The 18,565-nt window shown below is 49.2% G+C and overlaps 2 protein-coding genes across 3 annotated transcripts in view; one reads left to right on the forward strand and one right to left on the reverse strand.

Moving 5' to 3' along the window:
- The window catches only part of RNF2 (ring finger protein 2), a 31,536-nt gene extending 29,669 nt beyond the window's left edge, over window positions 1-1,867 (reverse strand). For both annotated transcript variants that reach the window (XM_077277346.1, XM_077277347.1), the window contains exon 1: window positions 1,736-1,867. In XM_077277346.1, the coding sequence (XP_077133461.1) occupies window positions 1,736-1,832 (97 nt within the window). In that variant the 5' untranslated portion in view covers window positions 1,833-1,867. The remainder of the gene's footprint in view (window positions 1-1,735) is intronic.
- LOC143788023 (uncharacterized) lies at window positions 1,812-16,515 on the forward strand. Its single transcript, XM_077277349.1, has 2 exons — window positions 1,812-1,969; window positions 15,169-16,515. The coding sequence occupies exons 1-2, from the start codon at window positions 1,812-1,814 to the stop codon at window positions 16,073-16,075; spliced, it is 1,065 nt and encodes a 354-aa protein (XP_077133464.1). The 3' UTR covers window positions 16,076-16,515.
- The last annotated feature ends 2,050 nt before the right edge of the window (window positions 16,516-18,565 follow it).

Below are 18,565 nucleotides of genomic sequence, written 5' to 3' on the forward strand. Positions count from 1 at the left end.
ACCGATCCTGGCGGCCATGCTGCTGCTTCCTGTGACGTCTACAAAGCGGCTCCTCTTCTGCTCTGTCAGCGGGACATCACTGCTGGCGTTATGCTGATTGACAGCAGTGTCCCTGCCGTCTAACCACAAGCAGCAGGCTGTCAATCAGCACAACGTGACGCCCCACTGACAGAGAAGAGGAAGAGCTGCTCTGTTGACATAGGGTCAATGTAAGCAGCAGAATCACTGCCTGTGCCGGGAGACATCTTCCCATGGCAAAACAGGCAGGGGAAAAAAACAAAACTCCCAAAAACATTAGATGAACGTTATACAAAGCCGATAACATTAGTGGTACAAGACGACCAATACTTGTTTATTGGGGGGTCCTGATCCAGGGGCGGCAGATGTAGGCTCAGCTCGTAGGACTCAAACATACTCACAACTTCTGTTCTCACTGGATATAGGATGCTGCATTCTATCCTCTCCCCACTAACAACACATGCACACTCGCCTGACTTGTGTGTGCATGTGCCAGGAGGGGTAGAGAAGAAAAGTGGCCTAAAGGGTAGGGCCAAGAGTACGCAGCAGAACAAAGCTTGTAGATTATCGCACGTATATAGCGCCATTAATTTCACTGCACTTTACAGACATTATCACTGTCCCTATTGGGACTTACAATCTACAGTCCCTATCAGTATGGCTCCGGAGTGTGGGAGGAAACCGGAGAACCCAGAGGAAACCCACGCACACACGGGGAGAACATACAAACTCCTTGCAGATGTTGTCCCCCGGACCCCGTGCTGTAAGTCTGCAGTATGAAGACCACACAGATCGTTCCCCATCAGTACAGAGATCCTGCCCACGATTCTATCAGGTGGGGACCCCCCTGAGGGTCTGCAGGAAGACGCCTCGGGACACCACAGCTTTACCTGAAGTCCCTTTTTGTGTTTGTTTTCTGGGCACTTCTATGGCGGTTTTGATCACCTCTCGGGGTTTATCGGAGTTTTTCTTACTGGCATTTTATGACTGTTTTTTTTTAAATGCTACACAACAATGGGGAAACAGCTATGGGCTTCTCAAGCAAAATCCCTCAAAAAGCTGCGCGGGGGTCTCCTGGGTGCTTTGTATCGCCCCACTGTAAAGGCTGGAGTGTCCTCACAGCGAAGAGCCCTGAAGAATGGACGCTCGCTTATTAGAACGTCTTGGCATTTTCGGAAGCCTGAACGTGTGACCAGTGAGCCGCCTCTACACAGGACTGCAGGGGTCCTCTGTACTCAGGGGGTTGTGGGGGACACAGTGTGCGCCCCCACTATGGGCTGCCCCCTCAGGTCTGGCCATTGTCCCCGCTGTGAGAGCAGGTGGACACCAGGGAGGGACAGGAGCTGCTCAGTGGTGTCCAGCGGCGTGGGGACTACTAGTCCCAGCATGCTGTCAGGAGAGAGGAAGAGAGGACACTGCAGGAGGCCCATAGAGGCGGCTGCTCCCCGGCCACTAGTGACAATCCGCTGCCAGGCTGGGCCGCTCCTCGCTGTACTGGCACCAGAGGTGGCATCCTCTGTGTACGCAGGGCACACCGCACCGACCCCTCAGCTGTGCATGCAGCGGCTCTGTACAGCCCTGTGTGGAGCTCCCCTCCGTGCAGACGGCGGTGGGCACAGACAATGGCATCCGTGCACTGAGCACAGCGGAGACCCATCACATCCAGCACAAAGCCTCCGCCAGTATGGCGGCCCCTGAGGAAGCAGCCGGTACTCACACTGCGCTCGGCGGGACGACGTCTGCGGACAAGGCGGAGGACGGGCGGAGAGCTGCGAGCAAAGCACCGAGACAATATGGCGCGGGCCCAGCAGCATCCGCAATGGAGCTCGGGAAGATGCTGCACAGAGCGGGGAGGCGTCGGAGGAGGAGGCGGAAAGGGAAGGACTGGAAGAGGCGCCAGCGGGGCCGGAGGCAGTCACACGGGGACGGAACCTGTGACATGCCGCAGGAGGTGAGCGCAGCGTGTGATTACAGGCGGATATAATATAGATATATACTAGATGGTGGCCCTATTCTAACGCATCGGGTATTCTAGAATATGTATGTAGTTTATTTATAAAGTTTTCGGAATAATGCAATTTATACACAGGATTCGGCCGGCGCAACCAATTAGCAAAGCGTGGTTCAAATCCCGCGCCAATTCGTGGCCAGACTGCGTCTGTCGCTGATTGTTCGCGGCCGAGCGCCACGTAGTATATAGCACAGACACGTATATTGCCCAGCCAGCTACTATATTGCCCAGCCACGTAGTATATAGCACAGCCACGTAGTATATAGCACAGCCACGTAGTATATAGCACAGCCACGTAGTATATAGCACAGCCACGTAGTATATAGCACAGCCACGTAATGTATTGCACAGCCACGTAGTATATAGCACAGCCACGTAGTATATAGCACAGCCACGTAGTATATAGCACAGCCACGTAGTATATAGCACAGCCACGTAGTATATAGCACAGCCACGTAGTATATAGCACAGCCACGTAGTATATAGCACAGCCACGTAGTATATTGCACAGCCACGTAGTATATAGCACAGCCACGTAATTTATTGCACAGCCACGTAGTATATAGCACAGCCACGTAGTATATAGCACAGCCACGTAGTATATAGCACAGCCACGTAGTATATTGCACAGCCACGTAGTATATAGCACAGCCACGTAATTGCACAGCCACGTAGTATATAGCACAGCCACGTAGTATATAGAACAGAGACGTAGTATATAGCACAGAGACGTAGTATATAACACAGCCACATAGTATAGAGCACAGCGATGTAATATATTGCCCAGCTACGTAGTATATAGCACAGGCCACATAGTATACAGCACAGCCCACATAGTATATAGCACAGAGATGCACCATATCCCTGTTAAAAAAAGAATTAAAATAAAAAATAGTTATATACTCACCTTCTGTCAATCCCCGGATCCAGGCGATACGTTTACCGATGCTCCTCGCGACGCTCAGGTCCCAAGAGTGCATTGCGGTCTCGTGAGATGATGACGTAGCGGTCTCGCGAGACCGCTACGTCATCATCTCGCAAGACCGCAATGCATGGACCGGTCACCGGAGCGTCGCGAGGAGCGGGAAAGGCGCCGTAAGGTGAGTATATAATGATTTTTTATTTTTTTAAATTATTTTTAACATTAGATCTTTTTACTATTGATGCTGCATAGGCAGCATCAATAGTAAAAAGTGGGTCACACAGTGTTAATAGCAGCGTTAACGGAGTGAGTTACCCGCGGCATAACGCGGTCCATTAACCCTGCCATTAACCTTGTGTGAGCGCTGACTGGAGGGGAGTATGGAGCGGGCACTGACTGCGGGGAGTAAGGAGCGGACATTTTGCCGTCGGACTGTGCCCGTCCCCAATTGGTCGTGGCCATTTTGCCGCGACCAATCAGCGACTTGGGATTTCCGTGACAGAAAGAAAGGACAGACGGAAAGACAGAAGTGACCCTTAGTTAATTATATAGTAGAGATATATATATATATATATATATATATATATGTGTGTGTGTGTGTGTTATAGTGTGTGTGTCTGCCCAGGGTACAGAGGTGCTGGCGCTTATGTGTGACTAGATGGTGGCCCAATTCTAACGCATCGGGTATTCTAGAATATGTATGTATGTATATAGCAGCCATATAGTATATAACACTGCCCACGCAGTATATAACACTGCCCACGCAGTATATAACACTGCCCACGCAGTATATAACACTGCCCACGCAGTATATAACACTGCCCACGCAGTATATAGCACAGCCCATGTAGTATATAGCAGCCACGTAGTATATAACACAGGCCACTCAGTATATAACACAGCCCACGTAATATATAGCACAGCCCACGCAGTATATAACACAGGCCACGCAGTATATAACACAGCCCACGCAGTATCTAACACTGGCCACGTAGTATATAGCAGCCACGCAGTATATAACACAGCCCACGTAGTATATAGCAGTGTGGGCACCATATCCCTTTAAAAAAAAAAAATTTAAAATAAAAAATAGTTCTATACTCACCCTCCGGCGTCCAGCGAAGCTGTGTCAATGCGCGTGCGGCTGCCGCCAGCTTCCGTTCCCAGCGATGCATTGCGAAATTACCCAGATGACTTAGCGGTCTCGCGAGACCGCTAAGTCTTCTGGGTACGGAAGCTGGCGGTAGCCGCGCGCGCCTCGGCGGACGACGGAGGGTGAGAATAGCAGGTTTTTTGTTTTTTTATTATTTTTAACATTAGATCTTTTTACTATTGATGCCGCCTATGTGAGACCTACCAAAAATTGGTCTCACAGGGTTAATAGCAGCGTTAACGGAGTGCGTTACCCGCGGCATAACGCGGTCCGTTAATGCTGTCATTAACCCTGTGTGAGCGCTGAGTGGTGGGGAGTATGGAGCGGGCGCCGGGCACTGACTGTACGGGAGTAGGGAGGGACTAATTCTCGGCTGGACTGTGCCCGTCGCGCACAGTTTGTTTGCGGCAAGCCACGACAGGCAGCTGGTGAGACCAATCAGCGACGCGGGATTTCCAGGACAGACAGACGGAAGTACCCCTTAGACAATTATATAGTAGACTAGATGGCAGCCCGATTCTAAAGAATCGGGAGTCTAGAATCCATATATACTTTATTTATTCAAATGTAAGAATAATACAATTAATAAATAATAGTAAGAAAGAACAAAAAATGGCTGCACTCACCAGCTCTTGACAATTCTTGACAGTACGGCACATTTCTGATTGGTCGCTCGCGGCAGGCGGCAACCAATCAGAAAAGTGCCGCGCACCACGAAGGCATATATCTTTGTCCACCCTGAGCGGGTGTAGGACGCTGGTGACGTCACTTATCTCCGGACATTATCTCCGGACAAAGCCACGGAAGTTGGCACAAATTGCCGGAAGTAGTATTCTAGGCAATTATATATTAGATTTTAATGTTATCAGTGTTTACCTTTGAACGTTTATATTGTATTGTCCTGTCACCAGCCATGTGTACGATTATCGGCCGAAAGCCTCTCTGGAACCAATAATCACCCCATGTAAAGGTATCTTTATAAGTTAAAGATTCAGAATACTATGACTTTTATCATATCCTGAACAGTCAAGTTTTTTATGAACCGTTAAGGTTTTCTGGTTGAAGTAAAAAAAACTCTGAGTGTTTACAGTTTGAAACCATAAAATGTTGAAAAATTATGTCATTCTTGAGTATATCACTCAATGGTGCTCATAAACGTGTCAAATTTGATCTATAATATACTTTAATATACGTTACTTTAATCTTTAATATACTTAAGAACAGGGCCCCAGACATCACACAGGGGGTCTGAAACACCGCACAGTGGTCCAAAATATCGCTGTGCTCTGCCTGGGGCCCCATATGCTGCCTGGGGCCCCTGTGCTCTGCCTGGGGCCCCATATGCTGCCTGGGGCCCCTGTGCTCTGCCTGGGGCCCCTGTGCTCTGCCTGGGGCCCCATGTTCTGCCTGGGGCCCCTGTGCTCTGCCTGGGGCCACTGTGCTCTGCCTGGGGCCTTATATGCTGCCTGGGGCCCCTGTGCTCTGCCTGGGGCCCCATAGGCTGCCTGGGGCCCCTGTGCTCTACCTGGGACCACTGTGCGCTGCCTGGGGCCCCATATGCTGCCTGGGGCCCCTGTGCTCTGCCTGGAGCCCCTGTGCTCTGCCTGGGGCCCCATGTTCTGCCTGGGGCCACTGTGCTCTGCCTGGGGCCCCATAGGCTGCCTGGGACCACTGTGCTCTGCCTGGGGCCCCATATGCTGCCTGGGGCCCCTGTGCTCTGCCTGGGGCCACTGTGCTCTGCCTGGGGCCCCATATGCTGCCTGGGGCCCCTGTGCTCTGCCTGGGGCCCCATATGCTGCCTGGGGCCCCTGTGCTCTGCCTGGGGCCCCTGTGCTCTGCCTGGGGCCCCATGTTCTGCCTGGGGCCCCTGTGCTCTGCCTGGGGCCACTGTGCTCTGCCTGGGGCCCCATGTTCTGCCTGGGGCCACTGTGCTCTGCCTGGGGCCCCATAAGCTGCCTGGGGCCCCTGTGCTCTGCCTGGGACCACTGTGCGCTGCCTGGGGCCCCATATGCTGCCTGGGGCCCCTGTGCTCTGCCTGGAGCCCCTGTGCTCTGCCTGGGGCCCCATGTTCTGCCTGGGGCCACTGTGCTCTGCCTGGGGCCCCATAGGCTGCCTGGGACCACTGTGCTCTGCCTGGGGCCCCATATGCTGCCTGGGGCCCCTGTGCTCTGCCTGGGGCCACTGTGCTCTGCCTGGGGCCCCATATGCTGCCTGGGGCCCCTGTGCTCTGCCTGGGGCCCCATATGCTGCCTGGGGCCCCTGTGCTCTGCCTGGGGCCCCATGTTCTACCTGGGGCCCCTGTGCTCTGCCTGGGGCCACTGTGCTCTGCCTGGGGCCCCATGTTCTGCCTGGGGCCACTGTGCTCTGCCTGGGGCCCCATAAGCTGCCTGGGGCCCCTGTGCTCTGCCTGGGACCACTGTGCTCTGCCTGGGGCCCCATATGCTGCCTGGGGCCCCTGTGCTCTGCCTGGGGCCACTGTGCTCTGCCTGGGGCCCCATATGCTGCCTGGGGCCACTGTGCTCTGCCTGGGGCCCCATATGCTGCCTGGGGCCCCTGTGCTCTGCCTGGGGCCCCATGTACTGCCTGGGGCCCCTGTGCTCTGCCTGGGGCCCCTGTGCTCTGCCTGGGGCCCCGTATGCTGCCTGGGGCCACTGTGCTCTGCCTGGGGCCCCATATGCTGCCTGGGGCCCCTGTGCTCTGCCTGGGGCCCCATATGCTGCCTGGGGCCCCTGTGCTCTGCCTGGGGCCCCTGTTCTCTGCCTGGGGCCCCATATGCTGCCTGGGGCCCCTGTGCTCTGCCTGGGGCCCCTGTGCTCTGCCTGGGGCCCCATGTTCTGCCTGGGGCCCCATGTTCTGCCTGGGGCCCCTGTGCTCTGCCTGGGGCCCCTGTGCTCTGCCTGGGGCCACTGTGCTCTGCCTGGGGCCCCATATGCTGCCTGGGGCCCCTGTGCTCTGCCTGGGGCCCCATATGCTGCCTGGGGCCCCTGTGCTCTGCCTGGGGCCCCATGTTCTGCCTGGGGCCCCTGTGCTCTGCCTGGGGCCACTGTGTTCTGCCTGGGGCCCCATATGCTGCCTGGGGCCCCTGTGCTCTGCCTGGGGCCCCATATGCTGCCTGGGGCCCCTGTGCTCTGCCTGGGGCCCCTGTTCTCTGCCTGGGGCCCCATATGCTGCCTGGGGCCCCTGTGCTCTGCCTGGGGCCCCTGTGCTCTGCCTGGGGCCCCATGTTCTGCCTGGGGCCACTGTGCTCTGCCTGGGGCCCCATATGCTGCCTGGGGCCCCTGTGCTCTGCCTGGGGCCCCTGTGCTCTGCCTGGGGCCCCTGTGCTCTGCCTGGGGCCCCATAGGCTGCCTGGGGCCCCTGTGCTCTGCCTGGGACCACTGTGCTCTGCCTGGGGCCCCATATGCTGCCTGGGGCCCCTGTGCTCTGCCTGGGGCCACTGTGCTCTGCCTGGGGCCCCATATGCTGCCTGGGGCCCCTGTGCTCTGCCTGGGTGTAGAACACTGGTGACGTCACTTATCTCCGGACATTAGCTCCGGACATTATCTCCGGACATTAGCTCCGGACAAAGCCACGGAAGTTGGCACAAATTGCAGGAAGTAGTATTCTAGGCAATTATATATTAGATGAGTAGACGTGTGTGTGTGTGTGTGTGTGTATATAGGTGTATGTGTATATATATATATATATGTGTGCTTTAGTGTTTGTCTGCCCGGGGGACAGAGGGGCTGGCGCTTATGTGTGATGAGTAGACGTGTGTGTATGGGTGTATATATGTGTGTATTATACATGTGTATATAGGTGTATGTGTATATATATGTGTGTGTGTGTGCTTCATAGTGCACACTGTGCTGACTATACATATACAGGTCCTTCTCAAAAAATTAGCATATAGTGTTAAATTTCATTATTTACCATAATGTAATGATTACAATTAAACTTTCATATATTATAGATTCATTATCCACCAACTGAAATTTGTCAGGTCTTTTATTGTTTTAATACTGATGATTTTGGCATACAACTCCTGATAACCCAAAAAACCTGTCTCAATAAATTAGCATATCAAGAAAAGGTTCTCTAAACGACCTATTACCCTAATCTTCTGAATCAACTAATTAACTCTAAACACATGCAAAAAATACCTGAGGCTTTTAAAAACTCCCTGCCTGGTTCATTACTCAAAACCCCCATCATGGGTAAGACTAGCGACCTGACAGATGTCAAGAAGGCCATCATTGACACCCTCAAGCAAGAGGGTAAGACCCAGAAAGAAATTTCTCAACAAATAGGCTGTTCCCAGAGTGCTGTATCAAGGCACCTCAATGGTAAGTCTGTTGGAAGGAAACAATGTGGCAGAAAACGCTGTACAACGAGAAGAGGTGACCGGACCCTGAGGAAGATTGTGGAGAAGGACCGATTCCAGACCTTGGGGAACCTGAGGAAGCAGTGGACTGAGTCTGGTGTGGAAACATCCAGAGCCACCGTGCACAGGCGTGTGCAGGAAATGGGCTACAGGTGCCACATTCCCCAGGTAAAGCCACTTTTGAACCATAAACAGCGGCAGAAGCGCCTGACCTGGGCTACAGAGAAGCAGCACTGGACTGTTGCTAAGTGGTCCCAAGTACTTTTTTCTGATGAAAGCAAATTTTGCATGTCATTCGGAAATCAAGGTGCCAGAGTCTGGAGGAAGACTGGGGAGAAGGAAATGCCAAAATGCCTGAAGTCCAGTGTCAAGTACCCACAGTCAGTGATGGTGTGGGGTGCCATGTCAGCTGCTGGTGTTGGTCCACTGTGTTTCATCAAGGGCAGGGTCAATGCAGCTAGCTATCAGGAGATTTTGGAGCACTTCATGCTTCCATCGGCTGAAATGCTTTATGGAGATGAAGATTTCATTTTTCAGCACGACCTGGCACCTGCTCACAGTGCCAAAACCACTGGTAAATGGTTTACTGACCATGGTATTACTGTGCTCAATTGGCCTGCCAACTCTCCTGACCTGAACCCCATAGAGAATCTGTGGGATATTGTGAAGAGAAAGTTGAGAGACGCAAGACCCAACACTCTGGATGAGCTTAAGGCCGCTATTGAAGCATCCTGGGCCTCCATAACATCTCAGCAGTGTCACAGGCTGATTGCCTCCATGCCACGCCGCATTGAAGCAGTCATTTCTGCCAAAGGATTCCCGACCAAGTATTGAGTGCATATCTGAACATTATTATTTGATGTTTTTTTGGTTTGTTATTAAAAAACACTTTTATTTGATTGGACGGGTGAAATATGCTAATTTATTGAGACAGGTTTTTTGGGTTATCAGGAGTTGTATGCCAAAATCATCAGTATTAAAACAATAAAAGACCTGACAAATTTCAGTTGTTGGATAATGAATCTATAATATATGAAAGTTTAATTGTAATCATTACATTATGGTAAATAATGAAATGTAACACTATATGCTAATTTTTTGAGAAGGACCTGTATTACTACAGTCTATATAGTGGGGGAAATAAGTATTTGATACACTGCCAGTTTTGCATGTTTCCCTCCTGCAAAGAATATAGAGGTCTGTAATTATTATCATAGGTACACTTCAACTGTGAGAGACAGGATCTAAAAATAAAATTCAGAAAATCACATTGTATGATTTTTCCATTAGTAAATTGCATTTTATTGCATGAAATAAGTATTTGATCACCTACCAACCAGCAAGAATTCTGGCTCTCACAGACCTGTTAGTTTTTCTTTAAAGGGCCACTGTCACCCCCCCTCCAGCCATTATAAACTAAAAGAGCCACCTTGTGCAGCAGTAATGCTGCATTCTAACAAGGTGGCTCTTTTAGTTTTAGGTTCAAGTATACCCCAAATAAAGCGTTTTTATACTTAGCCACAATTCCTGTCTCTAGCCAGGTAGGCGGGTACTCACTCCCCAGCTTGGCCAGCTCCTCTGCCGTCACTCACATCTTCCTGCGCTTTCGGCGCCGCCCCCTCAGCGCTGTTATCGTTTCAAAACCGGCGCCTGCGCTGTGTACTGGTGTCCTGCGCAGACGCAGTAAGCTCTGGCCGTCTGATGTCCCAGCCAGGCTTGCACACTGCGCCTGCGCGGGCATTGCGGCCGCCGGCAAGCCACCTCTGGAATCCCCGGAAAACGTCTTCTTATCACTATATATTTATGTTTCACCTATCCAGAATATTCCGTGTAATGGCTGATACCAGAGAACAAAAGACATCCACAGAACACCAGCATGGATCGCTGCACAGCAAATAGCTGTAGGACCTGCGATGACGTCACTGCCATGTGATTAGGGCAATCACATGGCAGTGACGTCATCGCAGGTCCTACAGCTATTTGCTGTGCAGCGATCCATCCTGGTGTTCTGTGGATGTCTTTTGTTCTCTTGTATCAGCCATTACACGGAATATTCTGGATAGGTGAAACATAAATATATACTGATAAGAAGACGTTTTCCGGGGATTCCAGAGGTGGCTTGCCGGCGGCCGCAATGCCCGCGCAGGCGCAGTGTGCAAGCCTGGCTGGGACATCAGACGGCCAGAGCTTACTGCATCTGCGCAGGACACCAGTACACAGCGCAGGCGCCGGTTTTGAAACGATAACAGCGCTGAGGGGGCGGCGCCGAAAACGCAGGAAGATTGGAGTGACGGCAGAGGATCTGGCCAAGCTGGGGAGTGAGGACCCGCCTACCTGGCTAGAGACCGGTATTGTGGCTAAGTATAAAAACGCTTTATTTGGGGTATACTTGAACCTAAAACTAAAAGAGCCACCTTGTTAGAATGCAGCATTACTGCTGCACAAGGTGGCTCTTTTAGTTTATAACGGCTGGAGGGGGGTGACAGTGGCCCTTTAAAGAGAACATGTCAGCAGGATTGTGCTCAGTAACCTACAGACAGTGTCAGGTCGCCGCCATTATACTGATTACAGTGATACTTTGGTTGATGAAGTCCGAGTTGTGGTTGTTGTGTAATCTTTATTTTCAGTTAATGATATGCTTGTGCCCCGGGGCGGCCTGTGGGGGGGGGGCTTCATGTGGTGCTCTGACTGTTCATAATGCAGACTGCTGATCCGTCACTGCTCCCTCACTGACCTGCCCCCTAGTTTACATAATGAATACCATCACATACTGAAGAAACAAAACACGCTTCTGCAGAGAGATGCCAGCCGTGTCACCTGCGCTGCAGCATAATCGCATGGTGGTCACTGTGCACTTATTCCCTTTTGCTTGAGCGAGGAAAAAAAGTCATTTTGAAAATGGCATCTGGGGCGCCTGCGCAGTAACAGTTCTCGGAGATCACCGATAGCTGCTTTTGTGCATGCGCAAGCGGTGCCATCTTGGAAGAGGACATTTTTTCTTCTCCAGCAAGATGGCGCCTGCGCAACAGCAGCTATTGGATCTCTATACAAAGCTGCTACTGCGCAGGCGCCCCAGATGCCTTTTTCAAAACAACTTTTTTTTTTCCTCGCTCAAGTAAATCTGCAAAAGGGAATAAGTGCACAGTAACCACCATGCAATTATGTTGCAGTGCAGGTGACATGGCCGGTTTCTCCGTGCAGAAGCGTTATGTCACTGAGGGCAGGTCAGTGGGGGGTCAGAGACCTGTCAGCAGTCTGCATTTTGAATAGTCAGAGCACCACATGCCCCAGACCCACCTGAGGGCACGAGAATCTCATTAACACAAAACTGAAAATAAAGATTACACAACAACCACAAGACAGATTTAATCAACCAAGGTATCATTGTAATCAGTATAACGGCGCCGACCTGACACTGTGTGTAGGTTACTGTTCACAATCCTGCTCACAGGTTCCCTTTAAGAAGCCCTCCTACTCTTCACTGATTACGTGTATAAGGGCTCATACTCACTTGAGTATGAGATGAGCCCTAAGACACCTGTCCACACACTCAATCAACCACACTCCAGCCTTTCCACCATGGCCAAGACCAAAGAGCTCTCTAAGGACAGCAAGGACTAAATTGTAGACCTGCACAAGGCTTGGATGGACTACAGGACAGTAGGAAAGCAGCTTGGTGAGAAGGCAACAACTGTTGGTGCAATTACTAGAAAATGGAAGAAACACAAGATGACTCGGTCTGGGGCTCCATGCATGATCTCGCCTCGTGGGGCATGGATGATTCTGAGAAAGGTCAGGAATCAGCCCAGAACTACATAGGAGGACCTGGTCAATGACCTGAAGAGATCTGGGACCACAGTCTCCAACATTACCATTAGTAACACACTACACTGTCATGGATTACAATCCTGCAGGGCACGCAACCTCTGCCCACACCAGCACATGTACAGGCCCATTTGAAGTTCACCAATGACCATCTGGATGATCCAGAGGAGGAATGGGAGAAAGTCATGTGGTCAGATGAGACCAAAATAGCACTTTTTCAATATCAACCCCATTGGCAGTATTTGCATCAAGAAGGATGAGTACAACCCCAAGAACACCGTCCTGATTGGGAAGCATGGTGGGGGAAACATCATACTTTGGGGGTGCTTTTCTTGCAAAGCCAACAAGACGATTGAACCACATTGAAGGGAGGATGGATGGGGTCATGTATATTGAGTTTTTGGCCATCGACCTCCTTCCCTCAGTAAGAGCATTGAATATGGGGCGTGACTGGGTCTTCCAGCATGACAGTGACCCAAGACACACAGCCAGGGCAACTAAGGAGTGGCTCCGTATGAAGCATTACAAGGTCCGAGAGTGGCCTAGCCAGTGTGTAGACCTGAACCCAATAGAAAATCTTTGGCGGGAACTGAAACTCAATGTTGCCCAGTGACAACCCTGAAACCTGAAAAATCTGTTTGGAGGAGTGGGCCAAAATCCCCGCTGCAGTGTGTGCAAACTTGGTCTACAGGAAACATCTGACCTCTGTAATTGCAAACAAAGGTTTCTGTACCAAATATTAAGTTCTGTTTTTCTAATGTATCAAATACCGTACTTATTTCATGCAATAAAATGAAAATTAATTGTGGAAAAATCATACAATGTGATTTCCTATTTTTTATTTTTAGATTCTGTCTCTCACAGTTGAAGTGTCCCTAAAATAAAAATTACAGACCTCTCCATTTTTTGTAGGTGGGAAAACTTGCAAAATCGGCAGCGTCTCAAATATTTATTTTCCCCATTGTATATGTACAGGCTTCATAGTATACACTGTGTCCTGAGTATATATGTATTATGGCAGGATATATATATCCTGGTAAGCATGGCCCCCTCATCCCTATCCTGGTAAGCATGGCCCCCTCATCCCTATCCTGGTATGCATAACCCCCCCATCCCCATCCTGGTATATATGGCCCCCTCATCCCCATCCTAGTATGCATGGTCTCCTCATCCCGATCCTGGTATGCATGGCCTTCTCATCCCCATCCTGGTATGCATGGCTCCCTCATCCCCATCCTGGTATGCATGGCCCCCTCATCCCCATCCTGGTATGCATGGCCCCCTCATCCCCATCCTGGTAAGCATGGCCCCCTCATCCCCATCCTGGTATGCATGGCCCCCTCATCCCTATCTTGGTATGCATGGCCCCCTCATCCCCATCCTTGTATGCATGGCCCCCTCATCCCCATCCTGTTATGCATGGCCTCCTCATCCCCATCCTGGGATGCATCGCCCCCTCATCTCTATCCTGGTATGCATGGCCCCCTCCACCCCTATCCCAGTATGCATGGCCTCCTCATCCCCATCCTTTATTGCATGTCCTCCTCATCCCCATCCTGGAATGCATGGCTCCCATCAGAAAACATTAGAAAAACTAAACCATCCTTCTTGCCTCCCTGCCCTCCCTCGCAGTGTCTTGTTCCGATGCCAGCAGCTGATTTATGCTTGTAAGCCGTGCATGGCAGGGATGTTACAAGCAGAGGACATCTGCCGGATTACTCACTGCTCTCCACATCGGGACTATGTGCATGAAAAGCAGTGAATATTCATTGCTCTTTAATAGTGGGCACAGTAGTCGCAGCTGCTGGTGTCCAACACCTGTCAGGCAATCACTTGTGCTCGCTACTAAAGGGAATGAATATTCACTGCTCTCCACTCCCATAGGCGTGTGATCGCGTTGCTCCGAGCGTCTCCTCCGTCCTCCTCCTTCCGCTCAGAGCAGGCACCGGCAAGCCTCCTGCACTGCATGTCAGATCGTTGATCAATATTGCCTTGCGCAGGCGTGTACTCCGGAGGACAGAGAATGAACTTCAATCCAATATTGCGGCCAGCATGCAGCCAGCGGGTAAGGAAAGGGTGAATCAAACACCCGAAAACCCCGCCCATATGACCCAAAACCGGTCCCGCCAAATTCAAGTGACAGGTTCCCTTTAAGGAAAGGGGTGTTAACAGTGTGAGACATATAAAGACTGACCGTCTGGTCTCCCGATCTACATGTCTCGCACTTACTCTATTTGCAATAAGTTTTGGAGGCAGATTCTCAGGTAGAGCAGTGTCACGCTCATAGATGTTAACGGCTAATTTACATATTAAGAAAACATGGATATCTCTGGAATAAGACACTGTATCACAGATATCAAGTTACTATTTTATTCAGTTTTCTATGACCGTTATGACAATGCAGACAACTTAGAAGGGTTAATCGTACTGATAGATTCTCTTTAAGTAGCAGAAAAGCACCATGAAACCCATGACAGATTATGGGCTTATAGTAGAGAGTAACAGTTTCCAGAATTTTGTAATATATGTGGGTTCCCAGGCTTATTGAAAGATGCAGAGGTTACTTGACAACAGTGACGCTGTTTTTTAAGAGTGGTAGATCCCAGTTTTGTACCCAACAATTGCATGTAATGTGCTTTGGAAATAGGCACATAGGTCCTATGGTGGTCTTGCCCAGAAATCAAGTTCTGGTCACAAATACTCACCCTGCAAAATAAAATCTGGCTCTGTTTTTTTCTCTTAATGTCCCAACTATACAGTGAGAAGAGGAAGAAAACAGATATATTAATATGTTACTTTTACAAGGTCTAAACTGCTGTCTCCATTGTTCTATCATTGTGAATTGAGGTACTAAAATGTATGTTTTTTCCTTACAGTATGCCGTCGTGCATTGTGAATGGATGTAACAGCTCCTGGAAGATTAAAGATCCTGATTTAGTTCTGCATTCCTTTCCAAGAGACATAAATATAATTAAAAGATGGCTGCTAGAGGCACAGCAAGACTTCGGAGATTTAGATGCCATGTGCCAAAAAATTTTCAGTAGTGCAAAAGGAGCCTTTCGTATTTGCTCCAAACACTTTAGTTTTGACTGTTACGAAGTCAGAGGAACAACTCGATGTTTGAAAAAAAATGCCCTCCCAACCATATTTCCATCAAAGTCATGTGTCAATAAAACCACAAAATCAAAAAGTGTCAAAAAAGATGAGAGACCAATGAGCAGCTTTGCTGGAATTGATCGCTTTGATCATTTATACGCTCGATCACCATCTCTTTCGAGTCCTAATACAAAATCCGTGTCCATTGCTTCTTCTTCCGATCTGGTTGATGTTGATTCTGAGCAAAGTTTATTAGAAGAAGATGTGGTGACGGTTATAGAGTTACCATTACACAAGTCTTCTAGAGAACCTCGTAGCAGAGGGATCACAAGAAAGGCTACCCGCATGTGTCATACTAGATCCATTGGTACGATGACTGAATTTTTCCCGGGCCAAGTTCATAAGTCCACACAAACAGATCCATTAATTGGCACAAAAAACAAGAAAGTAATGGCCAATATCTCCAAATCAAATAAATCACTGGGTATACAATGTCATGTAGTCGAAGAAGCAATTCGCGGTACCCTCATAAGCAGTAGAACTTCTGAAAATAACCTTAACCAAGAGTCACCTCATGTTTGTGCATCAAATACCCCCCAGGTATGGATTGCACCCATACCCCCAAAATCCAGGAGGGTTATCTGCAGGCAATTAGAAAGACAACATCCAATATTTTATATGATATAGAAGGCATTTTGGAGTGACCAGTTTGAGGACCAAAATGTTTATCCTGTATTTGGAAGTCATCTAATCAGTACAGAGAAGGCTACAGAGGACTATTGTCTATGGAATCGTATAAGAAATGTCAGTATAATAAAATGAGCTATACATGTGGTGTTACATCCAATGTAAGTTTGGCAAGCATATATGGCCAATAATTGTCAGTATCCAGACTTGTGCTGCGTTCTCATGGTCCAATATTGGAGCAGTCTACCTTGAATGCATGCCAGTTTGCAGTTGCATCCTTTTTTATTAAGCATTTTGGTCTTTAATATTTATATTCCTGTTGGACTTCATTTTGGATAATATTTGCTTGTGTTATTACTTTTGTTGTAGGTTCACCTTGGAGTGAAATATTGGCTTTTAAAGAAGGTAGAGTCCCTAATAAACTCTAATTTTGCAGTTTATCAGTATTCTAATCATCTTCCCACCACACTGGATACCTATGCAGGTGCAAGTCTCTACATTCAGTCTAAGGATGGCATCCAAAGGACAGAAGAAAATATTAAGAGTTTTCCCCATATTTTGCTAGTAAATACCACCGCTTTATAATTGACGAGGGTCTTACCGCTGGAGCCCCCACTGATCCTGAAAATAAAGGGGATGCAGAGCTGCTTTAGCACTACAAACCTTTCTGAGTTCAAACTGAACAACAGTGCTCCCAGCCATTTAGCTGCATAAGAAGCTGTAGCTGGCCCCGTACCCACAAAAGGAGCCACACCGTAGGTCTGTGCACATCTAGTAGTCGGAGAACCACCGCAGGGACAAAACAGTCACTCAGTTGCAGAACCAATCCAGCACTGTAGACCCTCTTTCGTAGGAAAAGTAATCAGATCACCATTTATCATAAAGTGGCGGCTGTTCTATTGAGATAGGATGGAAAATCCTTTTAAGAGTAAGATCACTTGGAACAACAGCAGCATATTACAGTTGTAACAAACGGAATTACATCAAATCTCAATCACACTGTGGAGAATGTTGTGAATTAGACTTTTTGGCTCCCTCTTGTGGTTACTAGTGATATGACTCTGGGATTGTCTTTCCTCAGTTTGGCACCCACCTGGGTCGTTAGTCCAGGGGTGTCGCTATATAAACTTCCTGGATCCTTAGTCCAGTGCCTGGCATCGTTGTAATCAGATCCTTTCTGTTTGCTCCTGTCTGCTGGTCCGGTTCGTGCAAAATTAAGCTAAGTCCTGCTTCTTTGTTTTTTGGTTATTTGCTTTGCTCTTTTTTTGTCCAGCTTGTACTAAATGTGATTCCTGACTTTGCTGGAAGCTCTAGGGGGCTGGTGTTCTCCCCCCGGGCCGTTAGACGGTTCGGGGGTTCTTGAATATCCAGCGTGGATATTTTGATAGGGTTTTTGCTGACCATATAAGTCATCTTACTATATTCTGCTATTAGCTAGTGGGCCTCTCTTTGCTAAATACCTAGCTCATTCTTACGTTTGTCTTTTCCTCTTACCTCACCGTTATTATTTGTTGGGGGCTTGTATCCAACTTTCGGGGGTCTTTTCTCTGGAGGCAAGAAAGGTCTTTCTTTTCCCTTCTAGGGTTAGTTAGTTCTCCGGCTGGCGCGAGACGTCTAGAACCAACGTAGGCACGTTCCCTGCTGCTATTTGTGGTGCTAGGATTAGATATATGGTCAGCTCAGTTACCACTGCCCTATGAGCTGGTTTTTTGTGTTTGCAGACTTAGAAATTATTTCTGAGACCCTCTGCCAATAGGAGAAGGTCTGAAGTGGCTTTGGTGTATTGTAGGGAGAATCATTTATGTGCTGTCCGTTTTTCACAGACCCAGTGATTTTCATTGGAAGAGACAACTTTGCATGCCCTACTTTGCGACATGCATTCGATTATTCTACGTACAGATGGTCCTAGCGAAACTTGCACATGTAGATTAGCACATTGACCTCATTGGGTTAGAGTTCATTCCATACTCGAACATGACTTGTGAACATTGTGTGTGTGAATAGGCCCTTTGTCTGATTGTGCCATAAAGTGTTACACTCTAAGGCTACTTTCACACTAGCGTCGTGCACTGCACGTCGCTATGCGTCGTTTTGTAGAAAAAATGCATCCTGCAAAAGTGCTTGCAGGATGCCTTTTTTCTCCATAGACTTGCATTAGCGACGCATTGCCACACGTCGCAACCGTCGTGCGACGGTTGCGTCGGTCCGTCGCCACCAAAAAACGTTGCATGTAACGTTTTTTGGTGCGTCGTTCCCGTCTCCGCCCCCTCCTCCCCGCACCTCACAATGGGGCAGCGGATGCGTTCAAAAACAGCATCCGCTGCCCCCGTTGTGCGGCGCATTCACTGCTAGCGTCGGTACGACGCAATTCGTCATGCGTCGTCCGACGCTAGTGTGAAAGTAGCCTAAGTAAGCAGAGAGATCTGTGGTGAAAGTGGACTAGTGTTTCTTAAAGAGTATGTTCACATTGAATTTTTTGAGGAGTTCAAA

This window comes from Ranitomeya variabilis, chromosome 8 (genome assembly GCF_051348905.1).
Source record: "Ranitomeya variabilis isolate aRanVar5 chromosome 8, aRanVar5.hap1, whole genome shotgun sequence".
NCBI lineage: Eukaryota > Metazoa > Chordata > Amphibia > Anura > Dendrobatidae > Ranitomeya > Ranitomeya variabilis.